Genomic DNA, 17,839 nt, shown 5'->3' on the forward strand with positions numbered 1-17,839 from the left:
CAGACCTGATTGCTGATGCAGCTCTGCTTGGTATATAAGCTGGCTTGCTGCTGGGACACAGCAGTTCTACCTCTGAAATCCAGCCCAGCAGCACCTGCAGTTTTGTTTGATCCTCATGCCCATTCCTTTACTTTCTTAGGTCCTGGCACAATAGGTGCCAGGCTTTATTATTTTAGTTTAAACCTGGTAAGTTCGGTAGTTATATTTTTCGTTATTAGTTTTAGTTTAGTTTTCCTAAAGTATTCTTTAACTTTTGAATTGTTAGCTTAAGGAGAGGGGCTGGCTTCGACGGCCCTATATGGGCCAGCCCAGACCCCTCTCCCTTTTGCTTATTTTGGCCGAACTGCCAGGTTTTCTTATTTTATGGTTTTGGGCTTCTTTTTCTTTCAGGAGTTGGGAAACAAATAAAAACCCTATCCTTTTTTATCCTTGTGTTGGCGTCCTTTTATGTTATGTTCTCCACTTGAGCCTGTTTTGATTTTTGTATTGTGGAGGCCGTAACAAATGCAGATAAGTTGGAGATGGAGCGCTTAGCACACAGTCCCACAGAGACATACTTTATCAAGATTTCAGATTTAAATCTTGTGAGACAACAGTTGCTGTCAGCAGTTGCATCTCATAAAGGTACAATCATCTCTGGTGTAGGTGAGTGAACTTGAGTAGAATAATAACCAGCTTTGTTTAATTTTACTGAGTGAAGGGATCTCTTTCGAGTAAAAGCCACTTTGGACTATCTATCTATCTACTGTATATATCTTTTCAGAGCATGTAAATTGCATACATATCAAATATATGTTACATTTATATGGTTTAAATTTCATGATTGTGGATTATTTTAGGTTCAAGGCCCAGTGTGAAAAGAGACATTGTCTTCCTTCTTGATGGTTCTGATGATGCCAGGAGCAGATTCACTTCTATACGTGAATTTGTTGCAAAAGTGGTGGGCAGCTTTGACTTGGACCAAGAAGAAGACAAAGTTGCTGTTGTGCAGTATAGCAACAGTGCTGAAGCAAATTTTAATCTGAATACTTATAAGACAAGAGATGATGTCCTTAGGCATATTGCAAACCTAAAGCCAAAAGGTGGAAGGCCACAGTATATTGGAGGAGCCCTACAGTTTGTGAGGGACAATATCTTTGTTTTAAATGCTGGAAGTCGACGTGATGAGGGTGCCAAGCAGATACTTATCTTGCTGGCTGGTGGCAGATCTAGAGATTCACCTCGAGGCCCAGCAAATACTCTCAAGACTGAAGGAGTTGTCACATTTGCAATTGGAACAAGAATGGCAAATACAGTTGAGATGCAAGCCATTTCCTCAGACCCAAGTTATACATATTCAGTCCCTGATTTTGCAAATATCTCTGATATTCAACAAAGTTTGGTTTCTCATCTTACTCAAATGAAGCCACAAGAGGGAATTACAGATGGTAAGACATTTTTATTATTTTAATAAAACTTTACTTCTATCAGTTCATTATCCCGCCACACACATTAGCAACATGCACCCTAAAATGTGTGTAATTTTAATGTTCCCTAGTTGAGCACCAGCCCTCCGGAAGGGATTTTGTGTTCTTGCTGGATGGATCTGATGGCACTAGAACTGGATTCCCAGCAATGCGTGACTTTGTCCAAAGAGTGGTAGAGACACTCAGTGTGGATGACAACAAAGATCGTGTCTCAGTGGTTCAGTACAGCAGAGATCCAGCTGTCCAATTCTATCTGAACACATACACGACAAAGGGCGAGATCCTTGACACTGTCAGAGGTTTGAGGCACAAAGGCGGAAGACCCCTAAACACGGGAGCAGCTCTTCAGCACTTGAGGGATAATGTCTTCACCCCCTCTGCTGGAAGCAGACGCCTTGAAGGAGTTCCACAGCTCCTAATAGTGCTAAGTGGTGGAAGGTCTTTTGACAGTGTTGATACACCAGCCTCTGCTCTGAAAGAGCTGGGCGTATTGATCTTTGCGATCGGAACCAGGAGCTCTATAGCAGAGAACTGCAGAAGATATCCCATGACCCCAGTTATGCTATCTCTGTGTCTGAATTCACTGACCTCCCCAATGTCCAAGAGCAACTTAAGTCCACCATGAAGTCAGCAGTTATTGAGGTCACCCGAGAATCGCCGACCGTATTTGGTATGTTAACAAGCATGGCTTTTGCTGTTGCGACGATTGATTTGTTTCATGTACATTCAGGAAAAACTAATAATAGTTTAGCCGTATGTGTGCTGCTAAAGAGAGGTGGTCCTATGCTTGCAAAGTGTTGAAATCTAAGCAGCCAATGCTAGCTACTTTTGGAGAAGTCTCCACCATAGATGATTAGTCCACATCCACACTTTTTGCCTAGTGTTTTTTATGCTTTGTCTTGATCTGTTTTCTCAGTTGATCCTGACACCCCCAGAAGGGATGTAGTATTCCTTCTGGATGGTTCTGATACCACAAGGAATGGCTTCCCTGCCATGCTTGATTTTGTTCAGAGGGTGGTGGAAAAACTCAATATTGGAGAAAAGAAAGACAGTGTCTGTGTGGCACAGTACAGCAGAGATACAGAGGTCCATTTCTATCTGAACACATATACCACAAGAGAGGATATTGTTGACACGGTCAGAGGGCTGAGACACAGAGGGGGCAGACCCCTCAACACCGGGGCAGCCCTCCAATACGTCAGGGACAACGTATTTACTAACTCCTCTGGAAGTAGACGCCAACAAGGTGTTCCGCAAATGTTGATCCTGCTAAATGGTGGAAGGTCCTTTGACAACGTAGATACCCCAGCCTCTGCTCTCAAACAGCTGGGCGTCTCTGTGATTGGCATTGGAACAAGGAACTCTGACAGTGGAGAACTGCAGAAGATATCATATGACCCTAGTTATGCTCTATCTGTGTCTGAGTTCACTGACCTACCCAATGTCCAAGAACAGCTCTCCGCTGTAATGGGAAAAGTCAGAGTGAGAGCCACACCCATGACACCAACAGTAACTGGTAAGAAACTGACCAATTCTAACTGTTCAACCTTGTAGGAAAAGGCAAAATGATTTATATTTTAGGATTTAACATTAAGTTCTTGGCAACCACTGTCACTTTGATAAAATAGTAATGGCAGGTGAAACCGTGTGAATTTTGAATGGTGCATTTAGCTCCTATCAGTTCATTATCCCACCACACACATTAGCAACATGTAGCCTAAAATGTGTCTAATGTTAATGTTCCCTAGTTGAGCGCCAGCCCTCCGGAAGGGATGTTGTGTTCTTGCTGGATGGATCTGATGGCACTAGAACTGGATTCCCAGCAATGCGTGACTTTGTCCAAAGAGTGGTAGAGACACTCAGTGTGGATGACAACAAAGATCGTGTCTCAGTGGTTCAGTACAGCAGAGATCCAGCTGTCCAATTCTATCTGAACACATACACGACAAAGGGCGAGATCCTTGACACTGTCAGAGGTTTGAGGCACAAAGGCGGAAGACCCCTAAACACGGGAGCAGCTCTTCAGCACTTGAGGGATAATGTCTTCACCCCCTCTGCTGGAAGCAGACGCCTTGAAGGAGTTCCACAGCTCCTAATAGTGCTAAGTGGTGGAAGGTCTTTTGACAGTGTTGATACACCAGCCTCTGCTCTGAAAGAGCTGGGCGTCTTGATCTTTGCGATCGGAACCAGGAGCTCTGATAGCAGAGAACTGCAGAAGATATCCCATGACCCCAGTTATGCTATCTCTGTGTCTGAATTCACTGACCTCCCCAATGTGCAAGAACAGCTCTCCTCTGTAATGAGCACAGTCATAGTGAAGGCCACACCCATGACACCAACAGTAACTGGTAAGAAACAGACTCCTTATAACTCTCCAAGATTGTAGTAAAGGTCAAATTGATTTCTATTCCAGGATTTAACATTAGGTTCTTAGCAGCTACTGTCACTTTGATAAAATAGGAATGGCAGGTGCAACAGTGTGAATTTTGAATGGTGCAGTTTGCTGCTATCAGTTCATTATCCCGCCACACACATTAGCAACATTCAGCCTAAAATGGGTGTAATTTTAATGTTCCCTAGTTGAGCACCAGCCCTCCGGAAGGGATGTTGTGTTCTTGCTGGATGGATCTGATGGCACTAGAACTGGATTCCCAGCAATGCGTGACTTTGTCCAAAGAGTGGTAGAGACACTCAGTGTGGATGACAACAAAGATCGTGTCTCAGTGGTTCAGTACAGCAGAGATCCAGCTGTCCAATTCTATCTGAACACATACACGACAAAGGGCGAGATCCTTGACACTGTCAGAGGTTTGAGGCACAAAGGCGGAAGACCCCTAAACACGGGAGCAGCTCTTCAGCACTTGAGGGATAATGTCTTCACCCCCTCTGCTGGAAGCAGACGCCTTGAAGGAGTTCCACAGCTCCTAATAGTGCTAAGTGGTGGAAGGTCTTTTGACAGTGTTGATACACCAGCCTCTGCTCTGAAAGAGCTGGGCGTCTTGATCTTTGCGATCGGAACCAGGAGCTCTGATAGCAGAGAACTGCAGAAGATATCCCATGACCCCAGTTATGCTATCTCTGTGTCTGAATTCACTGACCTCCCCAATGTCCAAGAGCAACTTAAGTCCACCATGAAGTCCGCAGTTATTGAGGTCACCCGAGAATCGCCGACCGTATTTGGTATGTTAACAAGCATGGCTTTTGCTGTTGCGACGATTGATTTGTTTCATGTACATTCAGGAAAAACGAATAATAGTTTAGCCGTATGTGTGCTGCTAAAGAGAGGTGGTCCTATGCTTGCAAAGTGTTGAAATCTAAGCAGCCAATGCTAGCTACTTTTGGAGAAGTCTCCACCATAGATGATTAGTCCACATCCACACTTTTTGCCTAGTGTTTTTTAAGCTTTGTCTTGATCTGTTTTCTCAGTTGATCCTGACACCCCCAGAAGGGATGTAGTATTCCTTCTGGATGGTTCTGATACCACAAGGAATGGCTTCCCTGCCATGCTTGATTTTGTTCAGAGGGTGGTGGAAAAACTCAATATTGGAGAAAAGAAAGACCGTGTCTGTGTGGCACAGTACAGCAGAGATACAGAGGTCCATTTCTATCTGAACACATATACCACAAGAGGATATTGTTGACACGGTCAGAGGGCTGAGACACAGAGGGGGCAGACCCCTCAACACCGGGGCAGCCCTCCAATACGTCAGGGACAACGTCTTTACTAACTCCTCTGGAAGTAGACGCCAACAAGGTGTTCCGCAAATGTTGATCCTGCTAAATGGTGGAAGGTCCTTTGACAACGTAGATACCCCAGCCTCTGCTCTCAAACAGCTGGGCGTCTCTGTGATTGGCATTGGAACAAGGAACTCTGACAGTGGAGAACTGCAGAAGATATCATATGACCCTAGTTATGCTCTATCTGTGTCTGAGTTCACTGACCTACCCAATGTCCAAGAACAGCTCTCCGCTGTAATGGGAAAAGTCAGAGTGAGAGCCACACCCATGACACCAACAGTAACTGGTAAGAAACTGACCAATTCTAACTGTTCAACCTTGTAGGAAAAGGCAAAATGATTTATATTTTAGGATTTAACATTAAGTTCTTGGCAACCACTGTCACTTTGATAAAATAGTAATGGCAGGTGAAACCGTGTGAATTTTGAATGGTGCATTTAGCTCCTATCAGTTCATTATCCCACCACACACATTAGCAACATGTAGCCTAAAATGTGTCTAATGTTAATGTTCCCTAGTTGAGCGCCAGCCCTCCGGAAGGGATGTTGTGTTCTTGCTGGATGGATCTGATGGCACTAGAACTGGATTCCCAGCAATGCGTGACTTTGTCCAAAGAGTGGTAGAGACACTCAGTGTGGATGACAACAAAGATCGTGTCTCAGTGGTTCAGTACAGCAGAGATCCAGCTGTCCAATTCTATCTGAACACATACACGACAAAGGGCGAGATCCTTGACACTGTCAGAGGTTTGAGGCACAAAGGCGGAAGACCCCTAAACACGGGAGCAGCTCTTCAGCACTTGAGGGATAATGTCTTCACCCCCTCTGCTGGAAGCAGACGCCTTGAAGGAGTTCCACAGCTCCTACTAGTGCTAAGTGGTGGAAGGTCTTCTGACAGTGTTGATACACCAGCCTCTGCTCTGAAAGAGCTGGGGGTCTTGATCTTTGCGATCGGAACCAGGAGCTCTGATAGCAGAGAACTGCAGAAGATATCCCATGACCCCAGTTATGCTATCTCTGTGTCTGAATTAACTGACCTCCCCAATGTGCAAGAACAGCTCTCCTCTGTAATGAGCACAGTCATAGTGAAGGCCACACCCATGACACCAACAGTAACTGGTAAGAAACAAACTCCTTATAACTCTCCAAGATTGTAGTAAAGGTCAAATTGATTTCTATTCCAGGATTTAACATTAGCTTCTTAGCAGCTACTGTCACTTTGATAAAATAGTAATGGCAGGTGAAACCGTGTGAATTTTGAATGGTGCATTTAGCTCCTATCAGTTCATTATCCCACCACACACATTAGCAACATGTAGCCTAAAATGTGTCTAATGTTAATGTTCCCTAGTTGAGCGCCAGCCCTCCGGAAGGGATGTTGTGTTCTTGCTGGATGGATCTGATGGCACTAGAACTGGATTCCCAGCAATGCGTGACTTTGTCCAAAGAGTGGTAGAGACACTCAGTGTGGATGACAACAAAGATCGTGTCTCAGTGGTTCAGTACAGCAGAGATCCAGCTGTCCAATTCTATCTGAACACATACACGACAAAGGGCGAGATCCTTGACACTGTCAGAGGTTTGAGGCACAAAGGCGGAAGACCCCTAAACACGGGAGCAGCTCTTCAGCACTTGAGGGATAATGTCTTCACCCCCTCTGCTGGAAGCAGACGCCTTGAAGGAGTTCCACAGCTCCTAATAGTGCTAAGTGGTGGAAGGTCTTTTGACAGTGTTGATACACCAGCCTCTGCTCTGAAAGAGCTGGGCGTCTTGATCTTTGCGATCGGAACCAGGAGCTCTGATAGCAGAGAACTGCAGAAGATATCCCATGACCCCAGTTATGCTATCTCTGTGTCTGAATTCACTGACCTCCCCAATGTGCAAGAACAGCTCTCCTCTGTAATGAGCACAGTCATAGTGAAGGCCACACCCATGACACCAACAGTAACTGGTAAGAAACAGACTCCTTATAACTCTCCAAGATTGTAGTAAAGGTCAAATTGATTTCTATTCCAGGATTTAACATTAGGTTCTTAGCAGCTACTGTCACTTTGATAAAATAGGAATGGCAGGTGCAACAGTGTGAATTTTGAATGGTGCAGTTTGCTGCTATCAGTTCATTATCCCGCCACACACATTAGCAACATTCAGCCTAAAATGGGTGTAATTTTAATGTTCCCTAGTTGAGCGCCAGCCCTCCGGAAGGGATGTTGTGTTCTTGCTGGATGGATCTGATGGCACTAGAACTGGATTCCCAGCAATGCGTGACTTTGTCCAAAGAGTCGTAGAGACACTCAGTGTGGATGACAACAAAGATCGTGTCTCAGTGGTTCAGTACAGCAGAGATCCAGCTGTCCAATTCTATCTGAACACATACACGACAAAGGGCGAGATCCTTGACACTGTCAGAGGTTTGAGGCACAAAGGCGGAAGACCCCTAAACACGGGAGCAGCTCTTCAGCACTTGAGGGATAATGTCTTCACCCCCTCTGCTGGAAGCAGACGCCTTGAAGGAGTTCCACAGCTCCTAATAGTGCTAAGTGGTGGAAGGTCTTTTGACAGTGTTGATACACCAGCCTCTGCTCTGAAAGAGCTGGGCGTCTTGATCTTTGCGATCGGAACCAGGAGCTCTGATAGCAGAGAACTGCAGAAGATATCCCATGACCCCAGTTATGCTATCTCTGTGTCTGAATTCACTGACCTCCCCAATGTCCAAGAGCAACTTAAGTCCACCATGAAGTCCGCAGTTATTGAGGTCACCCGAGAATCGCCGACCGTATTTGGTATGTTAACAAGCATGGCTTTTGCTGTTGCGACGATTGATTTGTTTCATGTACATTCAGGAAAAACGAATAATAGTTTAGCCGTATGTGTGCTGCTAAAGAGAGGTGGTCCTATGCTTGCAAAGTGTTGAAATCTAAGCAGCCAATGCTAGCTACTTTTGGAGAAGTCTCCACCATAGATGATTAGTCCACATCCACACTTTTTGCCTAGTGTTTTTTAAGCTTTGTCTTGATCTGTTTTCTCAGTTGATCCTGACACCCCCAGAAGGGATGTAGTATTCCTTCTGGATGGTTCTGATACCACAAGGAATGGCTTCCCTGCCATGCTTGATTTTGTTCAGAGGGTGGTGGAAAAACTCAATATTGGAGAAAAGAAAGACCGTGTCTGTGTGGCACAGTACAGCAGAGATACAGAGGTCCATTTCTATCTGAACACATATACCACAAGAGGATATTGTTGACACGGTCAGAGGGCTGAGACACAGAGGGGGCAGACCCCTCAACACCGGGGCAGCCCTCCAATACGTCAGGGACAACGTCTTTACTAACTCCTCTGGAAGTAGACGCCAACAAGGTGTTCCGCAAATGTTGATCCTGCTAAATGGTGGAAGGTCCTTTGACAACGTAGATACCCCAGCCTCTGCTCTCAAACAGCTGGGCGTCTCTGTGATTGGCATTGGAACAAGGAACTCTGACAGTGGATAACTGCAGAAGATATCATATGACCCTAGTTATGCTCTATCTGTGTCTGAGTTCACTGACCTACCCAATGTCCAAGAACAGCTCTCCGCTGTAATGGGAAAAGTCAGAGTGAGAGCCACACCCATGACACCAACAGTAACTGGTAAGAAACTGACCAATTCTAACTGTTCAACCTTGTAGGAAAAGGCAAAATGATTTATATTTTAGGATTTAACATTAAGTTCTTGGCAACCACTGTCACTTTGATAAAATAGTAATGGCAGGTGAAACCGTGTGAATTTTGAATGGTGCATTTAGCTCCTATCAGTTCATTATCCCACCACACACATTAGCAACATGTAGCCTAAAATGTGTCTAATGTTAATGTTCCCTAGTTGAGCGCCAGCCCTCCGGAAGGGATGTTGTGTTCTTGCTGGATGGATCTGATGGCACTAGAACTGGATTCCCAGCAATGCGTGACTTTGTCCAAAGAGTGGTAGAGACACTCAGTGTGGATGACAACAAAGATCGTGTCTCAGTGGTTCAGTACAGCAGAGATCCAGCTGTCCAATTCTATCTGAACACATACACGACAAAGGGCGAGATCCTTGACACTGTCAGAGGTTTGAGGCACAAAGGCGGAAGACCCCTAAACACGGGAGCAGCTCTTCAGCACTTGAGGGATAATGTCTTCACCCCCTCTGCTGGAAGCAGACGCCTTGAAGGAGTTCCACAGCTCCTACTAGTGCTAAGTGGTGGAAGGTCTTCTGACAGTGTTGATACACCAGCCTCTGCTCTGAAAGAGCTGGGGGTCTTGATCTTTGCGATCGGAACCAGGAGCTCTGATAGCAGAGAACTGCAGAAGATATCCCATGACCCCAGTTATGCTATCTCTGTGTCTGAATTAACTGACCTCCCCAATGTGCAAGAACAGCTCTCCTCTGTAATGAGCACAGTCATAGTGAAGGCCACACCCATGACACCAACAGTAACTGGTAAGAAACAGACTCCTTATAACTCTCCAAGATTGTAGTAAAGGTCAAATTGATTTCTATTCCAGGATTTAACATTAGCTTCTTAGCAGCTACTGTCACTTTGATAAAATAGTAATGGCAGGTGAAACCGTGTGAATTTTGAATGGTGCATTTAGCTCCTATCAGTTCATTATCCCACCACACACATTAGCAACATGTAGCCTAAAATGTGTCTAATGTTAATGTTCCCTAGTTGAGCGCCAGCCCTCCGGAAGGGATGTTGTGTTCTTGCTGGATGGATCTGATGGCACTAGAACTGGATTCCCAGCAATGCGTGACTTTGTCCAAAGAGTGGTAGAGACACTCAGTGTGGATGACAACAAAGATTGTGTCTCAGTGGTTCAGTACAGCAGAGATCCAGCTGTCCAATTCTATCTGAACACATACACGACAAAGGGCGAGATCCTTGACACTGTCAGAGGTTTGAGGCACAAAGGCGGAAGACCCCTAAACACGGGAGCAGCTCTTCAGCACTTGAGGGATAATGTCTTCACCCCCTCTGCTGGAAGCAGACGCCTTGAAGGAGTTCCACAGCTCCTAATAGTGCTAAGTGGTGGAAGGTCTTTTGACAGTGTTGATACACCAGCCTCTGCTCTGAAAGAGCTGGGCGTCTTGATCTTTGCGATCGGAACCAGGAGCTCTGATAGCAGAGAACTGCAGAAGATATCCCATGACCCCAGTTATGCTATCTCTGTGTCTGAATTCACTGACCTCCCCAATGTGCAAGAACAGCTCTCCTCTGTAATGAGCACAGTCATAGTGAAGGCCACACCCATGACACCAACAGTAACTGGTAAGAAACAGACTCCTTATAACTCTCCAAGATTGTAGTAAAGGTCAAATTGATTTCTATTCCAGGATTTAACATTAGCTTCTTAGCAGCTACTGTCACTTTGATAAAATAGTAATGGCAGGTGAAACCGTGTGAATTTTGAATGGTGCATTTAGCTCCTATCAGTTCATTATCCCACCACACACATTAGCAACATGTAGCCTAAAATGTGTCTAATGTTAATGTTCCCTAGTTGAGCGCCAGCCCTCCGGAAGGGATGTTGTGTTCTTGCTGGATGGATCTGATGGCACTAGAACTGGATTCCCAGCAATGCGTGACTTTGTCCAAAGAGTGGTAGAGACACTCAGTGTGGATGACAACAAAGATCGTGTCTCAGTGGTTCAGTACAGCAGAGATCCAGCTGTCCAATTCTATCTGAACACATACACGACAAAGGGCGAGATCCTTGACACTGTCAGAGGTTTGAGGCACAAAGGCGGAAGACCCCTAAACACGGGAGCAGCTCTTCAGCACTTGAGGGATAATGTCTTCACCCCCTCTGCTGGAAGCAGACGCCTTGAAGGAGTTCCACAGCTCCTAATAGTGCTAAGTGGTGGAAGGTCTTTTGACAGTGTTGATACACCAGCCTCTGCTCTGAAAGAGCTGGGCGTCTTGATCTTTGCGATCGGAACCAGGAGCTCTGATAGCAGAGAACTGCAGAAGATATCCCATGACCCCAGTTATGCTATCTCTGTGTCTGAATTCACTGACCTCCCCAATGTCCAAGAGCAACTTAAGTCCACCATGAAGTCAGCAGTTATTGAGGTCACCCGAGAATCGCCGACCGTATTTGGTATGTTAACAAGCATGGCTTTTGCTGTTGCGACGATTGATTTGTTTCATGTACATTCAGGAAAAACGAATAATAGTTTAGCCGTATGTGTGCTGCTAAAGAGAGGTGGTCCTATGCTTGCAAAGTGTTGAAATCTAAGCAGCCAATGCTAGCTACTTTTGGAGAAGTCTCCACCATAGATGATTAGTCCACATCCACACTTTTTGCCTAGTGTTTTTTATGCTTTGTCTTGATCTGTTTTCTCAGTTGATCCTGACACCCCCAGAAGGGATGTAGTATTCCTTCTGGATGGTTCTGATACCACAAGGAATGGCTTCCCTGCCATGCTTGATTTTGTTCAGAGGGTGGTGGAAAAACTCAATATTGGAGAAAAGAAAGACCGTGTCTGTGTGGCACAGTACAGCAGAGATACAGAGGTCCATTTCTATCTGAACACATATACCACAAGAGAGGATATTGTTGACACGGTCAGAGGGCTGACACACAGAGGGGGCAGACCCCTCAACACCGGGGCAGCCCTCCAATACGTCAGGGACAATGTATTTAGTAACTCCTCTGGAAGTAGACGCCAACAAGGTGTTCTGCAAATGTTGATCCTGCTAAATGGTGGAAGGTCCTTTGACAACGTAGATACCCCAGCCTCTGCTCTCAAACAGCTGGGCGTCTCTGTGATTGGCATTGGAACAAGGAACTCTGACAGTGGAGAACTGCAGAAGATATCATATGACCCTAGTTATGCTCTATCTGTGTCTGAGTTCACTGACCTACCCAATGTCCAAGAACAGCTCTCCGCTGTAATGGGAAAAGTCAGAGTGAGAGCCACACCCATGACACCAACAGTAACTGGTAAGAAACTGACCAATTCTAACTGTTCAACCTTGTAGGAAAAGGCAAAATGATTTATATTTTAGGATTTAACATTAAGTTCTTGGCAACCACTGTCACTTTGATAAAATAGTAATGGCAGGTGAAACCGTGTGAATTTTGAATGGTGCATTTAGCTCCTATCAGTTCATTATCCCACCACACACATTAGCAACATGTAGCCTAAAATGTGTCTAATGTTAATGTTCCCTAGTTGAGCGCCAGCCCTCCGGAAGGGATGTTGTGTTCTTGCTGGATGGATCTGATGGCACTAGAACTGGATTCCCAGCAATGCGTGACTTTGTCCAAAGAGTGGTAGAGACACTCAGTGTGGATGACAACAAAGATCGTGTCTCAGTGGTTCAGTACAGCAGAGATCCAGCTGTCCAATTCTATCTGAACACATACACGACAAAGGGCGAGATCCTTGACACTGTCAGAGGTTTGAGGCACAAAGGCGGAAGACCCCTAAACACGGGAGCAGCTCTTCAGCACTTGAGGGATAATGTCTTCACCCCCTCTGCTGGAAGCAGACGCCTTGAAGGAGTTCCACAGCTCCTACTAGTGCTAAGTGGTGGAAGGTCTTCTGACAGTGTTGATACACCAGCCTCTGCTCTGAAAGAGCTGGGGGTCTTGATCTTTGCGATCGGAACCAGGAGCTCTGATAGCAGAGAACTGCAGAAGATATCCCATGACCCCAGTTATGCTATCTCTGTGTCTGAATTAACTGACCTCCCCAATGTGCAAGAACAGCTCTCCTCTGTAATGAGCACAGTCATAGTGAAGGCCACACCCATGACACCAACAGTAACTGGTAAGAAACAGACTCCTTATAACTCTCCAAGATTGTAGTAAAGGTCAAATTGATTTCTATTCCAGGATTTAACATTAGCTTCTTAGCAGCTACTGTCACTTTGATAAAATAGTAATGGCAGGTGAAACCGTGTGAATTTTGAATGGTGCATTTAGCTCCTATCAGTTCATTATCCCACCACACACATTAGCAACATGTAGCCTAAAATGTGTCTAATGTTAATGTTCCCTAGTTGAGCGCCAGCCCTCCGGAAGGGATGTTGTGTTCTTGCTGGATGGATCTGATGGCACTAGAACTGGATTCCCAGCAATGCGTGACTTTGTCCAAAGAGTGGTAGAGACACTCAGTGTGGATGACAACAAAGATCGTGTCTCAGTGGTTCAGTACAGCAGAGATCCAGCTGTCCAATTCTATCTGAACACATACACGACAAAGGGCGAGATCCTTGACACTGTCAGAGGTTTGAGGCACAAAGGCGGAAGACCCCTAAACACGGGAGCAGCTCTTCAGCACTTGAGGGATAATGTCTTCACCCCCTCTGCTGGAAGCAGACGCCTTGAAGGAGTTCCACAGCTCCTAATAGTGCTAAGTGGTGGAAGGTCTTTTGACAGTGTTGATACACCAGCCTCTGCTCTGAAAGAGCTGGGCGTCTTGATCTTTGCGATCGGAACCAGGAGCTCTGATAGCAGAGAACTGCAGAAGATATCCCATGACCCCAGTTATGCTATCTCTGTGTCTGAATTCACTGACCTCCCCAATGTCCAAGAGCAACTTAAGTCCACCATGAAGTCAGCAGTTATTGAGGTCACCCGAGAATCGCCGACCGTATTTGGTATGTTAACAAGCATGGCTTTTGCTGTTGCGACGATTGATTTGTTTCATGTACATTCAGGAAAAACGAATAATAGTTTAGCCGTATGTGTGCTGCTAAAGAGAGGTGGTCCTATGCTTGCAAAGTGTTGAAATCTAAGCAGCCAATGCTAGCTACTTTTGGAGAAGTCTCCACCATAGATGATTAGTCCACATCCACACTTTTTGCCTAGTGTTTTTTATGCTTTGTCTTGATCTGTTTTCTCAGTTGATCCTGACACCCCCAGAAGGGATGTAGTATTCCTTCTGGATGGTTCTGATACCACAAGGAATGGCTTCCCTGCCATGCTTGATTTTGTTCAGAGGGTGGTGGAAAAACTCAATATTGGAGAAAAGAAAGACCGTGTCTGTGTGGCACAGTACAGCAGAGATACAGAGGTCCATTTCTATCTGAACACATATACCACAAGAGAGGATATTGTTGACACGGTCAGAGGGCTGACACACAGAGGGGGCAGACCCCTCAACACCGGGGCAGCCCTCCAATACGTCAGGGACAATGTATTTAGTAACTCCTCTGGAAGTAGACGCCAACAAGGTGTTCCGCAAATGTTGATCCTGCTAAATGGTGGAAGGTCCTTTGACAACGTAGATACCCCAGCCTCTGCTCTCAAACAGCTGGGCGTCTCTGTGATTGGCATTGGAACAAGGAACTCTGACAGTGGAGAACTGCAGAAGATATCATATGACCCTAGTTATGCTCTATCTGTGTCTGAGTTCACTGACCTACCCAATGTCCAAGAACAGCTCTCCGCTGTAATGGGAAAAGTCAGAGTGAGAGCCACACCCATGACACCAACAGTAACTGGTAAGAAACTGACCAATTCTAACTGTTCAACCTTGTAGGAAAAGGCAAAATGATTTATATTTTAGGATTTAACATTAAGTTCTTGGCAACCACTGTCACTTTGATAAAATAGTAATGGCAGGTGAAACCGTGTGAATTTTGAATGGTGCATTTAGCTCCTATCAGTTCATTATCCCACCACACACATTAGCAACATGTAGCCTAAAATGTGTCTAATGTTAATGTTCCCTAGTTGAGCGCCAGCCCTCCGGAAGGGATGTTGTGTTCTTGCTGGATGGATCTGATGGCACTAGAACTGGATTCCCAGCAATGCGTGACTTTGTCCAAAGAGTGGTAGAGACACTCAGTGTGGATGACAACAAAGATCGTGTCTCAGTGGTTCAGTACAGCAGAGATCCAGCTGTCCAATTCTATCTGAACACATACACGACAAAGGGCGAGATCCTTGACACTGTCAGAGGTTTGAGGCACAAAGGCGGAAGACCCCTAAACACGGGAGCAGCTCTTCAGCACTTGAGGGATAATGTCTTCACCCCCTCTGCTGGAAGCAGACGCCTTGAAGGAGTTCCACAGCTCCTACTAGTGCTAAGTGGTGGAAGGTCTTCTGACAGTGTTGATACACCAGCCTCTGCTCTGAAAGAGCTGGGGGTCTTGATCTTTGCGATCGGAACCAGGAGCTCTGATAGCAGAGAACTGCAGAAGATATCCCATGACCCCAGTTATGCTATCTCTGTGTCTGAATTAACTGACCTCCCCAATGTGCAAGAACAGCTCTCCTCTGTAATGAGCACAGTCATAGTGAAGGCCACACCCATGACACCAACAGTAACTGGTAAGAAACAGACTCCTTATAACTCTCCAAGATTGTAGTAAAGGTCAAATTGATTTCTATTCCAGGATTTAACATTAGCTTCTTAGCAGCTACTGTCACTTTGATAAAATAGTAATGGCAGGTGAAACCGTGTGAATTTTGAATGGTGCATTTAGCTCCTATCAGTTCATTATCCCACCACACACATTAGCAACATGTAGCCTAAAATGTGTCTAATGTTAATGTTCCCTAGTTGAGCGCCAGCCCTCCGGAAGGGATGTTGTGTTCTTGCTGGATGGATCTGATGGCACTAGAACTGGATTCCCAGCAATGCGTGACTTTGTCCAAAGAGTGGTAGAGACACTCAGTGTGGATGACAACAAAGATCGTGTCTCAGTGGTTCAGTACAGCAGAGATCCAGCTGTCCAATTCTATCTGAACACATACACGACAAAGGGCGAGATCCTTGACACTGTCAGAGGTTTGAGGCACAAAGGCGGAAGACCCCTAAACACGGGAGCAGCTCTTCAGCACTTGAGGGATAATGTCTTCACCCCCTCTGCTGGAAGCAGACGCCTTGAAGGAGTTCCACAGCTCCTAATAGTGCTAAGTGGTGGAAGGTCTTTTGACAGTGTTGATACACCAGCCTCTGCTCTGAAAGAGCTGGGCGTCTTGATCTTTGCGATCGGAACCAGGAGCTCTGATAGCAGAGAACTGCAGAAGATATCCCATGACCCCAGTTATGCTATCTCTGTGTCTGAATTCACTGACCTCCCCAATGTGCAAGAACAGCTCTCCTCTGTAATGAGCACAGTCATAGTGAAGGCCACACCCATGACACCAACAGTAACTGGTAAGAAACAGACTCCTTATAACTCTCCAAGATTGTAGTAAAGGTCAAATTGATTTCTATTCCAGGATTTAACATTAGGTTCTTAGCAGCTACTGTCACTTTGATAAAATAGGAATGGCAGGTGCAACAGTGTGAATTTTGAATGGTGCAGTTTGCTGCTATCAGTTCATTATCCCGCCACACACATTAGCAACATTCAGCCTAAAATGGGTGTAATTTTAATGTTCCCTAGTTGAGCACCAGCCCTCCGGAAGGGATGTTGTGTTCTTGCTGGATGGATCTGATGGCACTAGAACTGGATTCCCAGCAATGCGTGACTTTGTCCAAAGAGTGGTAGAGACACTCAGTGTGGATGACAACAAAGATCGTGTCTCAGTGGTTCAGTACAGCAGAGATCCAGCTGTCCAATTCTATCTGAACACATACACGACAAAGGGCGAGATCCTTGACACTGTCAGAGGTTTGAGGCACAAAGGCGGAAGACCCCTAAACACGGGAGCAGCTCTTCAGCACTTGAGGGATAATGTCTTCACCCCCTCTGCTGGAAGCAGACGCCTTGAAGGAGTTCCACAGCTCCTAATAGTGCTAAGTGGTGGAAGGTCTTTTGACAGTGTTGATACACCAGCCTCTGCTCTGAAAGAGCTGGGCGTCTTGATCTTTGCGATCGGAACCAGGAGCTCTGATAGCAGAGAACTGCAGAAGATATCCCATGACCCCAGTTATGCTATCTCTGTGTCTGAATTCACTGACCTCCCCAATGTCCAAGAGCAACTTAAGTCCACCATGAAGTCCGCAGTTATTGAGGTCACCCGAGAATCGCCGACCGTATTTGGTATGTTAACAAGCATGGCTTTTGCTGTTGCGACGATTGATTTGTTTCATGTACATTCAGGAAAAACGAATAATAGTTTAGCCGTATGTGTGCTGCTAAAGAGAGGTGGTCCTATGCTTGCAAAGTGTTGAAATCTAAGCAGCCAATGCTAGCTACTTTTGGAGAAGTCTCCACCATAGATGATTAGTCCACATCCACACTTTTTGCCTAGTGTTTTTTAAGCTTTGTCTTGATCTGTTTTCTCAGTTGATCCTGACACCCCCAGAAGGGATGTAGTATTCCTTCTGGATGGTTCTGATACCACAAGGAATGGCTTCCCTGCCATGCTTGATTTTGTTCAGAGGGTGGTGGAAAAACTCAATATTGGAGAAAAGAAAGACCGTGTCTGTGTGGCACAGTACAGCAGAGATACAGAGGTCCATTTCTATCTGAACACATATACCACAAGAGAGGATATTGTTGACACGGTCAGAGGGCTGACACACAGAGGGGGCAGACCCCTCAACACCGGGGCAGCCCTCCAATACGTCAGGGACAATGTATTTAGTAACTCCTCTGGAAGTAGACGCCAACAAGGTGTTCCGCAAATGTTGATCCTGCTAAATGGTGGAAGGTCCTTTGACAACGTAGATACCCCAGCCTCTGCTCTCAAACAGCTGGG

The 17,839-nt window shown here is 45.7% G+C and overlaps 2 protein-coding genes across 2 annotated transcripts in view; both read left to right on the plus strand.

The window, feature by feature from the left end:
- The window catches only part of LOC310788614 (collagen alpha-3(VI) chain-like), a gene marked incomplete at both ends in the record, with an annotated part of 75,476 nt that overhangs the window by 30,155 nt on the left and 27,482 nt on the right, over positions 1-17,839 (plus strand).
- On the plus strand, positions 1,400-8,691 carry LOC310787841 (collagen alpha-3(VI) chain-like; the record flags this gene model as incomplete). Its single annotated transcript, XM_083649307.1, is given in 12 exon segments — positions 1,400-1,427; positions 1,538-1,984; positions 1,987-2,136; positions 2,383-2,982; positions 3,215-3,814; positions 4,047-4,646; positions 4,893-5,088; positions 5,090-5,490; positions 5,723-6,322; positions 6,555-7,154; positions 7,387-7,986; positions 8,435-8,691. Coding segments are annotated over 12 exon segments (5,079 nt in total).

The sequence above is a fragment of the Poromitra crassiceps genome (genome assembly GCF_964638095.1).
Source record: "Poromitra crassiceps genome assembly, chromosome: 13".
In the NCBI taxonomy this organism is placed as follows: domain Eukaryota; kingdom Metazoa; phylum Chordata; class Actinopteri; order Beryciformes; family Melamphaidae; genus Poromitra; species Poromitra crassiceps.